This window comes from Adiantum capillus-veneris, chromosome 25 (assembly GCF_014529385.1).
Source record: "Adiantum capillus-veneris isolate H3 chromosome 25, ASM1452938v2, whole genome shotgun sequence".
NCBI classification, from domain to species: domain Eukaryota; kingdom Viridiplantae; phylum Streptophyta; class Polypodiopsida; order Polypodiales; family Pteridaceae; genus Adiantum; species Adiantum capillus-veneris.
In genome coordinates, this window is record NC_140955.1 from 8554013 (window position 1) to 8567495 (window position 13483).

The 13483-nt window shown below is 47.0% G+C and overlaps 2 protein-coding genes across 3 annotated transcripts in view; one reads left to right on the top strand and one right to left on the bottom strand.

Annotated features, from left to right (window-relative positions):
- Positions 1-10818, bottom strand: part of LOC147424389 (uncharacterized) — a 130859-nt gene extending 120041 nt beyond the window's left edge. The window contains exons 1-2 of one of the 2 annotated variants that reach the window (XM_086499512.1): positions 10697-10818; positions 10559-10623 (exon numbers count right to left, since the gene is read on the bottom strand). In XM_086499512.1, the coding sequence (XP_086355638.1) occupies positions 10559-10623; positions 10697-10706 (75 nt within the window). In that variant the 5' untranslated portion in view covers positions 10707-10818. The remainder of the gene's footprint in view (positions 1-10558; positions 10624-10696) is intronic. The other variant, XM_086499513.1, reaches the window with a different exon arrangement.
- On the top strand, positions 5715-9945 carry LOC147424390 (uncharacterized). The gene has a single exon (XM_086500125.1). It carries the CDS (start codon positions 6404-6406, stop codon positions 9821-9823), a length of 3420 nt encoding a protein of 1139 aa, XP_086356251.1. The 5' UTR covers positions 5715-6403; the 3' UTR covers positions 9824-9945.
- Positions 10819-13483: the final 2665 nt, after the last annotated feature.

Consider the following 13483-nt stretch of genomic DNA (forward strand, 5'->3'; position numbering starts at 1 on the left):
CTGACTTCTGTTCCAAGCAGTGATCTCGGATCTCTGTAGGTAGACCCAAGGTAAACCGCTCAATCTATTTGAGATCTTCTTGAATGAAGAGGCGGGTATAAAAGAGCTCCAAAATCTCTCGCAATAAGCGTCCACTGTATCTTTCTTGGTCATCTGAAGAAGGTTCCAAGCAGCTCGTACATCACATTCATACTCTTGAGTCAGCCAAGAAGAAATAAAAAGCTTCTTAAATTTCAGCCATTTAACTGGCGCAGTCTTGTTTAGAAGAAGCGTGGACCACCAAGTTCGAGCATTCCCCTTAAAGTAAGAGGCAGCTCTCTGAATCTTAGAGTGCTCTGAGTAGTGTCCTCCCGCGAAAATGATGTCAAACTGCTGTATAAAAGACAAAGCATCTCTGTATCCCGAAAACGTGTCAAATTTAATTGACTTTCCACCTTCCTTAAACTCTCGGACTTTCTTGCTTTTGTCTTCCAGAAAGTCATACTGGTTGGCTTTATAAAAATTCTTCTTGTTTGCATAGAAATTGCCGTTGTCAGAGTCTGAACTGTCTGTAGACGAGTCCTCTGTAGAACTATCACTCACTGGGCGAGATTTAGACTTCTTTGCCTTTTTCTTACCCTTTCCAAAGCGTTGTTTCTTGCTTCGCTTTTTGCCTTTTCTGTCTTCTTCGCTCGAGTCAGAAGAGCTAGAAGAACTGTCAGAAGAAGAAGAAGAAGAAGAAGAAGAAGAAGAAGAACTGGGTACTTCTTCAAATCGAACACGCTTCTTCTGTTTCTTTGCCTTATCAGATGTCAACTGATGACCCAAATAACCCGAGAAGTCAGCGCCTTTCTTCTGCTTTTTGCCGTGCTTTTTAGCTTTGTTTTGCGCGTCAAAAAGCTGAGCAATCCGTGAATCAACCACCTCTTCTAATTCCTTCTCGGAATATTTCTTGTGAGCAGAAGGTTTCTTGAGAGCGGGTTTCGGGGGTGGTGTTGTGGTTTTCTGCCACTACTCGTGCACTTTTGAAAAGAAGTCTCGCTCATATATTTTGCAAATTTTGGGTCCTTCGCAAAATTGAGCATCATCTTTGTTGCATCGCCGACCAATTGACGACGCTCCATCTCTCGTCGCTCTGCCTGAGTAGGCCGAGGCGGGTCATACTCCTTGCCGGAATCTTCGTTGTGATCCCTTGCCGCACCTCCGCATGCAGAGGGAGTCGATTGATCCTTGTGTGAAGCCATAGGTGCCGCAAAAAAAAAAAATTGGGATCGGATGTCCCGTAGAAGAGAATCGATCGTGCTCTGATACCACTGTAACAGACTTGGACACTCCAAGTCAAGAATCGACCACGACAGCACCAAATAACCACTTAATAAGTTCACAGTTCACATTCACAATAGATTTACACTGGCCCGACGGAGTTCCGTGCCTAGAGATATTGGCCCCAAAGACTGGCGCCCCTTTCGGTATTTCTTTTTGTATTAATCTAAGTTCAAAGTACAAGAGTGGTTGGGTCTCACTCTCAGACTTTGCGTCCAGATGCTCTGCAGAGTGGGAGCCCAAACCACTTGTTTATTTGTTTACAAGGGATGCCAAAAGCAGAGCCCCAAAAGCTTAAAATGAAAAGCCAAAAAAAGTAAAGCAAAAGCTCTTTCTCTCACAAGCCAATCAAAAATAAAGCAGAAGCTTCTCTCTCTCTCTCTCCCATCCTTTGCGTAGGAAAAAGCAGGATCAAAAAAACTGTCAAAAGCAAAATCTGCCGCAAAAATCAGTTTCCGCAATATCCGCCGCAATTTGCGGGCGTCTGTACTGCTGCCACGTGTCATGCCCAATATAGGGTTAGAGTTTCTACCAACAGTTAGGGTTTTTGCAAATTTTTAGGGTTAGGTTTTCTGCTCTCGGACGGCCACGTCATCACTTTGTGACATCATCATTTAACTCTTTCAAATAGATAGAGTAAACAAAAAGACTTGATTTCATTAATTTTGAAATGGCTGAAGCCGATACAATAGGGACGGACTCGCCCTTCAATTTTACGTCTAGTATAATTTTTCTGCCCTTTTCATTTGTCAAAGTTGCTTTCTTAGCCCGATAGTCGACCACGGTATTGTTCTTATGGTACCAAGGGACTCCTAGGAGGACGTCACACCCTTCCAAACGCATAATGTAAAAGTCCTCGTGCCCTAAATACCCATGACAATGCAAACGAAGTTTGCCAATCACAGGCATAATGGCTACATCCAGTTCGGGCGCCGCTAGAACTGCCTTTGCTGGTGGCACCATCCTGTCAGGCGTAATCTCGAGCCGCGCCGCCAATTCAGGTGAAATGAAGTTGGCCTTAGCTCCTCCATCGAAAAAGATAAGGGCTTCCTCATCTTTCACTTTGCCCCAAGCTCGGCAAAGTTCTGTACTTTCATCTATCTTGCTTGGATCAGTTTCCATGCAATCTGGTACCAGTTCTACTTTCATCTTGCCTTTTCTGCCACGTTCCTTTGTTGAACCTTTTTGGGGCACTTTGCGGAGATGTGCCCTTGTTCTCCGCAACCAAAACACTTCCCCTCTTTGAGATAGTTAGCCCTTTCTCTATGAGTCAGTCCGGGTCGTGTATCTTTCTTTACCTAAGGACTCTTTTTCTTTCTATTTGCATTGTTCGAAGTCTCTCTACTCCTCTAAGTCAAGATTTCATCAGTGGCGTAAGTCAAATTCCCCGAATGTATCAAGAACCCCGTTTCGCATGACCCATTAATTCTTTAATAGAGTCCGACTTTTGTTCAAGGCAGTAATCTCGGATCTCTGTAGGAAGTCCGCAACAAAACCGCTCAATCTGTTCCTTAAAGGTGACCTTAAACGAACAGGTCGATAGAAAAGAGTCCCAAAACCTCTCGCAATATGCATCCAAAGAATCTCCCTTAGTCATCCGAAGATGGTTCCAAGCGGTTCTTATATCCGTTCGTACTCCGGGGTCAACCAAGAAGAAATAAAAGAGCCGTTTGAATTTCAACCACTTGACTGGGGCTTCTTTCCTCAGAAGAAGAGTGGACCACCATGTTCGAGCATTTCCTTTTAGAAAAGATGCAGCCCTCCTGATCTTGGAGTGCTCTGAGTAATGCCCTCCAAGGAGAAGGCTACGTCAAACTGCTGAATGAAGGCCAAAGCCCTCTGATCATCTTGGAATCCAGAAAAGGATTCGAATTTTATTGATTGTCCACCCGCTTTGAATTCCTTTGTCTTCTTACTCTTATATCTTCAAGGAAGTCGTATTGGTTGGCTCTATAGAAACGCTTCTTCTTCGCATAAAACATGTGGTCATCGAAGTCTGAACTAAGGATGACTCCTTCGTAGAGCTATCAAAAACTGGTCGGAATCTCAGTTTCTTTGCCTTTTTCTTATTCTTTCCGAAGCTTTGCTTTTTGCTTTGCTTCTTGCCCTTTCTGTCCTCCTCACTCGAGTTGGAAGAGCTAGAAGAACTGTCAGATGAAGAGGAAGAAGATTTGGGTAGTCCTTCAAAACACACACGCTGCTTCTACTTTCTAAAAGATGCAAAAGGAGATTGACAGCCCAAGTAACAAGGGTAGTCAGTCCCCTTCTTGTGCTTCTTCAGTTGCTTTTCGATTGACTCTTCGTGTCCAAAAGCTAACTAATCTGGGTCTGAACCACCTCTTGAAGTTCTTCTTTTGTAAACATCCTCGGAGTAGTAGGTTTCTTGATTGCCGGTTTGATTGGTGGTTCAGTGGCTTTTTGCCACTGAGTATGCACTTCAGCCATGGACTGTTGAGTCAAAAATTTTGCAAACTGGGGATCTTTAGCAAACTAAAGCATCTGCTTTGTACACTCGTCAACTTGTTGTCGACGTTGCATCTCCAAAAGTTCATACTGTGTAGGCCGAGGTGGGCCATACTCATCTTCTGTTAAGTCGTTTAAATCTTCTGTGTTGCCTCCTCCCCCCTCAACGGTTGCAGAAAAAATTTACTGGTTCTTTTCAAAATCCATAAGTGTCGCGAGAAAAGGGATCGGATTTCCTGGTAGAAGAGAAATCGATCGTGCTCTAATACCACTGTAACAAACTTGGACACCCCAAGTCAAGATTCTGTCACGACACAGCAAAGATTCACTTCAAAACACTTCACAAAATAAAGAGTCGACACGGCCCGGTGTAGTTCCGTGCCAAGAGAGATAGGCCCCAAAGACTGACGCCCCTTTCAGTATTTCTTTTATACTAATCTTTAAGCAAAGTACATCCGTTCGCGGGTGCTCGCTCTCAGATTCTAGGTCTAGATGCTCTGCAAAGTGAGCCCCCTTGGGTCCAATATAAAGGTTGCAAGGGATGCTAAAAGCAGAGCCCCTAAAGCATTAAACTCAAAAGCAATTTGGCTAAAAATCTGCCACAAAAAACAGCAACGTAATCTATGAAAATCCGTACAGTCATGCCATGCCAACAACCAGCGTGTTTTGTGGCAGTCCGTACAGCCAGCACGTTTTCTGGGCATCCGTACAGCAATCAACGTGATTTGCGGCCGTCCCTACAGCAACCACGTCAGCATGCTCTTCGCTTATTTTTAATGGCACCTAGGCCCCTCAGCAAAGGTCCATAAGTTGGACATGCCATGTCATCAATTTGTGACACTGTCTCACCGTGAGATGCCACCCAAACATAACTAACTCGAGCTAGCAAGCAAGTTCACAAACCCATGAAAACTACAGGGAGTGGGGAGTGCAAGTCGAGGATGGAACATGCCAGGCATATATACCAGCAAAAAGGAATCTATGCCAAGCATCTCTCTCACGTGGCGCAAAGAAGGGGGCAGAATTGCATGCCGATCATCAAAGGTCTCTACATTGTTGAAATTGTCCCCAACAATTCATGAATCCACAATAGGCAATACATCACCAATCTGCGCTCTCTCTCTCTCTCTCTCTCTCTCTCTCTCTCTCTCTCTCTCTCTCTCTCTCTCTCTCTCTCTCTCTCTCTCTGGGGTGGAAATCCGCCACTCTGTGTTGTTGGGGATGAGCTGCACGCTGGCAGGTGACGACCTGCAGTGGAGAGCAGAGCGCTGGGCCTGTGGGGTAGCAAGGTCAGCGGCAGCATAGCACCTTCAGCACCTGCAACGACTGACGTGCCTACCCGCAGCAACAACACCCAGCTGCAGCCTTGCACAGAAATTTGCAACAGGGCAACACGCAGGTACTCACTCTCTCTCTCTCAACATTCAAGGGGATGGGCTGTAAACACTAGGCTTCCCGTGCGCTCAGCCTCGCCTCCTCGAGCTCGACCATGGCACCTCTTGACAGGAAAGAAGTGGAGGACATGATAGCCAGAGCTATCACACAGGCCAAGAAAGATGCGGACAAGGCACTGAACACCGAAGTAAGGAGGATGACGGAAAAGATGAAGCAGATGGAGGATAACATCAGAGGCCTCACAGAAGAAAAGGAGGCCTGGAAGAAAGCATTCGAAGAACTCCGTGACACCTCCAACACGGAGATACACCGTATACAAGAAAGCATCAACCACCTCCGGATCTCCAGGGAAGAGGGGGAAATCTCGAGCTTCGAAGACATAGAAGTAGCGATCAAAAATAAATGGAAAGCAGACATCAAAGAAGAGATCCAGACAGAAATGGAGGCCAAACAATCGGGATGGGTGGAAGTAGTTAAAAAGAATATCAAGGAGGAGGTATGCGAGGAGGTTCACATGGGAGAGCACTTGAGGGTTCAGCTTACTCTCGAGGAGGAGCGATTGCGCCAGATGAGGAAACACAATGTTAGGATCACTAGCCTTAAAGAGGGACCTTCAGCAGAGGAGGATGCACGAGAGCTTTGTAGCCAACTAGGCTACAAAGAGACTATGCCTTTTACAAAGGCATGGCGAGCCGGCCGTGACACCACTCGAGCTCGCCCGTTGATCATGCAGTTACGAGGAGATGAGGACCGCACCACCTTTTTTCGCAAAAGGGTGCTCTTACGAGGCCTCCAGGGCGGCCATATCTTTATGGACGAGGACCTCACTAGGATGCAGATCGAGCACAGGAAATCATGCATGCCCAGGGTCCTTCAGGCACGGAAAGAAGGTAAAAAGGCCTTCTTTCAAGATGGTAGAATCTTCATCGACGGCCGCCCAATCTCATAGGGATTCGAGACCTATGAGACACATACACTAGCACAGGAGACACCACTCAGAGGGGCAGTCTGGAACTGCAATGGTTCTATATGGACACATCCGGAGCGCCTAGAGGAGATCATCAGTGAGCATGACTTTGTATGTTTTACGGAGACACATGAGAGCCCAGAGAGAGGACTACCTGTAGTCACAGGATTCCAGTGGGAGTCGACTTACAGGACCATCACCAGACAGAGTACAGCTCGGGGGTCAGGAGGGGTAGCCATACTATTCAAACAGAGCTTACACAACCGGATACAGGTGATGAGTAGAGACGAGGAGGCATGCTACATGTGGGTACGGCTAGAGCTCACCCACGAGAGAGGGCTATACATTGCCATATGCTACTTTTCACCACATGGATCACGATATGCTATCCAGGACCCCTACTCTCGACTGTCGGAGGACATTTCTCACTACACATCACTCGGGGAAGTCCTCCTCATGGGGGACTTCAACGGGAGGACACAGAGCCGACACTGTGAGATCTATGATATGGAGCTGCCGGAGATCATGAGGGCACTTGATGCAGAGGACATGGGGGTGAGTAGAGTGTCTGCAGATGGGGGACAGGACAACACTGGATATGGCAGACACCTTCTTGAGCTTGGCAGCAGGCACCATCTCGTTATTTATAACGGGATGGCGAGGTGGCCAGATTCTGTAAGATTCACTTGCTTCCCACACAGTGGCGGAGAGAGCACAGTAGACTATTTGTTGGGCTCTACCCAAACAGCAGAGCTTATACACTCCTTCAGCGTTGCACGCACACCGATAGGGGCGGATCATACTTATCTCACATTCTCCCTTTTTGCTACACAGCTTGCTGACCCCCCCGCCTCCCCCCCTCACACTTACACTACCATTTCTTTCACTCATGAGCTCACTCCTGTTTATATACATCACCTGCATGAGCACCTTATACACTTAGACCCCACAGCCCCTCTGGACACACTCACCACACACATTACATCCAACTTACACGAGTCAGCCACTCAAAGTTTCCCACATCGCATACACACACACCCTCCACGCACTGGCACTATGCCACAAAACAAGTGGTACGACGACGAATGTCGAGATCTACACATACACCTACATATACTGGAGATCAGAGGGGAGATTACACATCGCCAGGCTCAGCGCAAGATGCAGACACTTACCCATCGTAAAAGACGGGAGTGGGAGGAGCACCAGTATTGGGACATCTATCATTTACTCATGAGCAAGAATAGTGCTGAGGCATGGCGTCGGATCAGACCTCCCAGGCCATCCACTCCTATTCAGGACCCAACGGCATGGCACAGATATGCCGAGAGCTTATACGAGATCCCAGGACAGCCACCCATACCTACGCCATCGGCTACCCGACCCACATCATCTACTTTCTTCACCACCCACATGGTGAAGAAAGCTATATCCCACCTACAGCATGGGAGGGCTAGAGATCAGGCAGGCCTACAGGCAGAGCATCTTATATATGGCTGTGATGCATTGGCACCACTCATTGCCCACCTCTTCAACCGCGCGCTTTCAGAGGGATTCCCAGAGTCGTGGACAGCGCACACCATCGTGCCTATCCACAAATCTGGGGATGCCATGGATCCTAGCACATATCGCACTATCATGATTGGTCCTATACTGGCCAAACTATATGGCGCGGTTTTAGAGGAGGAGCTCAGTTCTCTAGCAGAGGGAGAGGGCATGAGGACACCAGGACAAGCAGGCTCCCGCCGAGCTTTCTCTACTATTGATCATATCTTCACCCTTCGTTGTCTGATCGACCAGACACGGGTGAGGAAGAGGAGATTATATTGCTGCTTCGTTGACTTCCGCAAAGCATTTGACACAGTACCTAGAGAGAGACTTTTCCGATGTCTGGCTGCGCTTGGGATTGGAGAGGAGATGGCATGGGGGATCTATGCATTGTATGAGCATGTATCTGGCAGAGTGAGATGCCCGGGTGGATTATCTGACACCCTTGTGAGCACCATTGGTGTGAAACAAGGTTGCCCCCTATCACCTACACTCTTTGGTCTATACATTGACGAGATTGTAGACTTCATCTTGCACAGGGGTGGAGAGGGTGTGGATATTGCAGGGACTACTGTACACATACTCTTATATGCAGATGATATTGTCCTAATGTCAGAGACGACAGAGGGACTACAACTACATTTGCAGGCCCTGGATGATTTCTGCTCACAGAGAGGACTCACAGTGAACCTTGGCAAGACCAAGGTTCTCATATTTCATATATCGGCTCAGATTCGCCGACAGAGTAGATTTACAGTAGCTGGAGGGGATATAGAGGTGACAGGCTCATATGTATATCTGGGGGTTACATTCACCGCAGCATCAGGGACCTTCTCCATGACACAGGCAGCCAGAGATAGACTTACCAGAGGATACGCATCACTAGCTCTGATGGAGAGACAGTGCCACCAGGCCCACTTCCAGGAGCCTCGGACGAAGGGGTGGCTCTTTGACACACTGGTCACACCTGCACTCATGTATGCCTCGGCCATTTGGGGACCGGGACTGGCAGACTCAGTATGGACACAGATAGAGAGGCCACAGATTATTATGATCTCCAGGATGATTCGCAGCAAGCCATCAGTTCCACAAGACATTATTAGAGCTGAGCTTGCTGCACCACCGATGTTGGTAGAGACACTCTTTCAGACTGTTTGCCTTCTTCACAGATTCAAAGATATGGATCCAGATAGGATCTCTCATAGAGCCTTCATTGCATCTAGAGAGATGGCACAGGCAGGGGACACTAGCTCATGGTATGCCCAGACAAGAGATTGGCTAGCTCAGCACGGTTTTGATATTGATAGACTACCACCACTCCAGTATGACACCCAGGCCCCGACCTATACCCTCTCACGCTCTGAGCGGAATAGGGTCATCAGACAGGAGATATGGCATACATATATTCAGAGGACATGGCGCAGGCCCACAGACACCCTACCTCCTAAAATGCTATATTACTATGAGCATTTTCTGAGGTTCTCAGAGCAGGGATTCATTGAGATTCCATTATACATGCAAGAGTACATGCCACACCGACTTCGGGTCAACATTGGCCAGCTACGAGTGTCATCACATCAGCTAGAGATTGAGAGTGGCAGAGCCAGAGGCATACCACGAGAGGAGCGTACATGCCGGATTTGCCAGACGGAGGTGGAGAGTGAGGAGCATTTTGCCATGAGATGCCCAGCATATACAGAGCTGAGAGAGAGATATGGCATTGGAGACTCATTACAACAGCATATGATAGGCCGAGAGCAGAGGAGGTTTGGCCAGTTCCTGGTTGCGGCTTTAGAGGTTCGAGAGCAGTTGTTACAGCCACGCCAGAGTCAGGATAGCAGGACACAGACTACCATCACACAGTTTTTCCGACGAGCAGGGCCAGACCCCCCCACACTACCTACACAGAGTAGAGGGCTTACCCTTCTACAGGCAGAGTCTCAGAGGGCACGTCGGAGACCGAGGCTCCCAGGATACAGGACACATGGGTGTCACCAGAGGGAGATCTCGAGGATACTAACCTTACACCATCAGTATCTAGAGCAGAGTCATGTACCAGCACCAGGAGATCCAGCATTCCAGAGATACCTGAGCAGGCCACCACCGATGTACCACATTCTCTACCCTACATATGTTGCTTGTTTTTAGATACCCTCCCTATCATCTCATGGTGGTATCACCTTGCAGCCCCTAGTTGAGCCTGATGATGCGTGAGCACACCTCGACACGAGGACCCACACTATACATTGTACACCACATGCACCACCCTACCACACCCTTTTGCATAGTATAGGCTCATTTCAATTTGTACCCTTTTTTTATTTTCCGATGCCTAGAGCATCAACACATGTATATGATATTGTCTCATAGGTCGAGTTCGGCCTTTTGAAGACGTTAATAAAGCTCTCTCTCTCCTCTCTCTCTCTCTCTCTCTCTCTCTCTCTCTCTCAGTTTACTGTACAAAGGAGCTCATCAATCCACCATATCAACTCCTAGAGAATCATTGTGTCCAATGATTGCTCTCTCTCTCTCTCTCTCTCTCTCTCTCTCTCTCTCTCTCAACACATGAGGGCCAGCCAGCCAGCTTGATACAGGGATGGGAGCTGATGTGTTGCTACTTTTGAAGGCCGGCTGGCTGTTGAGATCCAAGCCCTCCTTGACCAGCCAGCAGTGGCCTCTGTATATCGTGCAACAGCCTTGCTTCCCATCTCTTTTCCAGTTGAATTTATAGAGTCCACTAGCTGATCAGCTGCCCGCTTCAATGTGTTCACAATGAAGTCGCTGCAGCTTGCCAGCAGGCAGCTCCATCGCTTGCCAACCCACCGGCCGCCAGCACGCCTCTCTCTCTCTCTCTCTCTCTCTCTCTCTCACAAGAAAACAAACCCTCTTCTTGTGGCTGGATAATGTAGTAGAAATGGAACTATCCCCGAGGTCCTCCGTGTTCTCTTCTGCATGAAAGCTTTGAACCCTTCAGATGAATCATTCTCAAAATCTAACTCATGGTCAGACCATTCCGGTTACCTGCTTGCATTCTTGTCTACGACGTGGGCGCTAAGCTGATGGAGAGAAGGAACTTCACTCTGGCCGAAAACAAGTTAGTTGAAATTTAGCACTTTACATTACTAGTGGTCCAGTTGGTTTCTCATTCTAGGTTCAACGAGAGAGAAAGGGACAACGAGAGATAAAATTAACGTCCACAGAGGTCAAATATGACCTATGGGACCAAAAACAAAAACATTACAACATTTGCTTTTGAGTAAAGCGTAGATACATATCTGTTAAGGACTAAGGGTCTATCAAGAGGGTAATGGAAAAGAGAAAAAAAAAAGGATAAAGCCTAAGGGGGGTCACTTGAGGGGGGAGTCGGTTTAGGAGTTCGGAACTCCTGGATGACGGCTTTACCACCTCGATAGATTGTCCATTTACCTTGTTTGTGAGCTTCGTGCATCTTTTTGAGTTCACTTGCTTTGACCTTGAGCTGATTCGGAGTCAATTTTTCAGTGATCCAAAGTTTTTTTCCCTTTAGGAAATGAGACTGGCGTAGTAGCTTCCATCGTTCTTCTTTGTCCTTGAAAGTAAGGATACAATGCTCGGTGGCACATTCCTATGTGTGTCATTGATCCAAGAGACGACTTCTGGCTTGATATTTACTAGTTGGAGTATGTCGTTGAGTTTGGCGATTTCTTCCTCAAGAGTGTCCTCGTTTGTGCACCATGGTGAGTGGATAACCGTCTCCGCTCCTCCTTCTCTCTCTCTCTCTCTCTCTCTCTCTCTCTCTCTCTCTCTCTCTCTCCGATGACAAAAGAAAGCATTTTTTTCAGAGAGAGTGTGTGTGTGTGTTGTTACCATATACATGTGGTAGTGATGTGTGTGAACACACTAGGACCGCCGGGGCATTTTTTTCCTCTTTAGGAGGTTTTTTCCCTCGTGCATTGTATATACGCCCATCACTCTAGGGCTATCTATCTTTCCATTGCACACTAAGTAACACACTCTCTATTGTGTGTATTGAGCTTCCTTCGTCTTCTCCAAGCTGTGTGTGTCTCTCTGCAACCCTAATTCCAACAATTGGTATCAGAGCAGGTTGCGTCCTCCCGGGCTTAGTCGCCAGCTGCTCCAGTACACGCCTGCTCACTTTCTCCGATTTCAGTGAGCCTTGGCAAGCGTTCGCAGGTCGACAAATACTTCAAGATATCTCGTAGAGCTTGGTCTGCTCAGATTTTCAATTCGGACTCATTTCGGCCTCCGTTTCCACTATAGGCAGTACTGCACAGGCTATTTCGTCATTTTGTGCAAAATTTCAGTCACGGCCGCTTTCTGCATAACAGGTGCCTTACAGTCTTTTACAGTTTGTGCTATATAGCACGTGTTGTTTCCGCTCCATTTCTCCTATTTTCGGGCATTTTTCACATCAGGTGCAGCATTTACCATGGCTAACAACAACAACACAAATGTGTCCAAGATGTTTGCTGTTGAGGACAGGTTGGATGGGGACAACTACCCTATGTGGGCTTATATGATGCAGCATATTCTTGTGTCAAAGGGCGTCTGGAACATTGTGCAGGGCATTGATGTACGTCCTAGTTCTGAGGATGTAGGCGATGTTGAGGATGTTGCAGGTCTTGCTGCAAGGATTGCTGCTGTTAGAGTTGTTTTGCCTACGGCAGAACAAGCTCGTTGGGATGTAAAGGATGCGCAAGCCCATGCATTGATTGCGTTTTCTGTGAAGCGCACCATTGTTCCTCACATCCGTTCAGCAAAATCTGCAAAACAGGCTTGGGATATTCTAGCAGGTCTTTATGCAAGCCGCAATGAGGCTAAAATTGCTTTGCTGCGTAAAGAGTTGGAGTCGAAGATTATGCATGAGGAAGATGATATGGACACTTTCCTTGCTAGTGTCAAGGATATCAATGAGCAACTTATTTCTGTAGGAGAAGTCATTTCAGACAGTTCCCTTGTGCAAACTGTTCTTGATGCCTTACCAAATTCTTACCAGACTTTTGCTAGTACTTGGAGACTTATGACCCAAGGAAATCCAGAAGTTGTCAAGTTTGATGCATTATGCACATTGCTGTTGTAAGAGTCACTTTCTAGAAAAAACAGGACTAGGCAACATGCAGTTGAACAGGCTTTTATTGCTTCTCAAAGAAAGGGTGGTAACAGTAATGCAACCACTTCTTATGGTTCTGCTGCGAGTGGCAAAAATTATGTTTCTAATGCTTTTGCTGGCAGAAATTTGTCTGGAAATTCTGGTGATAAGGGCAAAAAGAAGATGTGTTGCCATTATTGTAAAGCTAATGATCACTTGATCAAGTCGTGTCCTAAGTTGAAGGCCAAAGAGGCTAAGAAGAAAGAGGGTGGTTCCACTGCAAATGCTGGTTCCACTACAAATGCAGCCATTGTTGAGTCTTCTGCGAAAGGAGACTGTGATGCTAATGTTGATGTAGAATGCACTTACAATCCTGTTGTCCATGATGCATGCTTGTTAGTTGTTGCAGATTCACATGTGTGGTATTTCGACAGTGGTGCTACAAAGCACATTACCTCACATCGTGAATTGTTTACCTCTCTCGAATCTGTCCCTCGTGGGAATTCAGTCACTTGTGCCAACAATGCCTCTTATCCGGTTCAGGGAGTTGGAAAGATTGTGCTTACTGCTGCAAATGGCAGTTCCCTCACACTTGTTGATCTCAGTTTATGTACCTGGGATCAAGAAGAATCTCTTGTCTGTATCCGCACTTGCTAGACTTGGACGTGTAGTCAAATTTGTGGATGACAGATGTACAGTTCATGATCTCAGTTTATGTA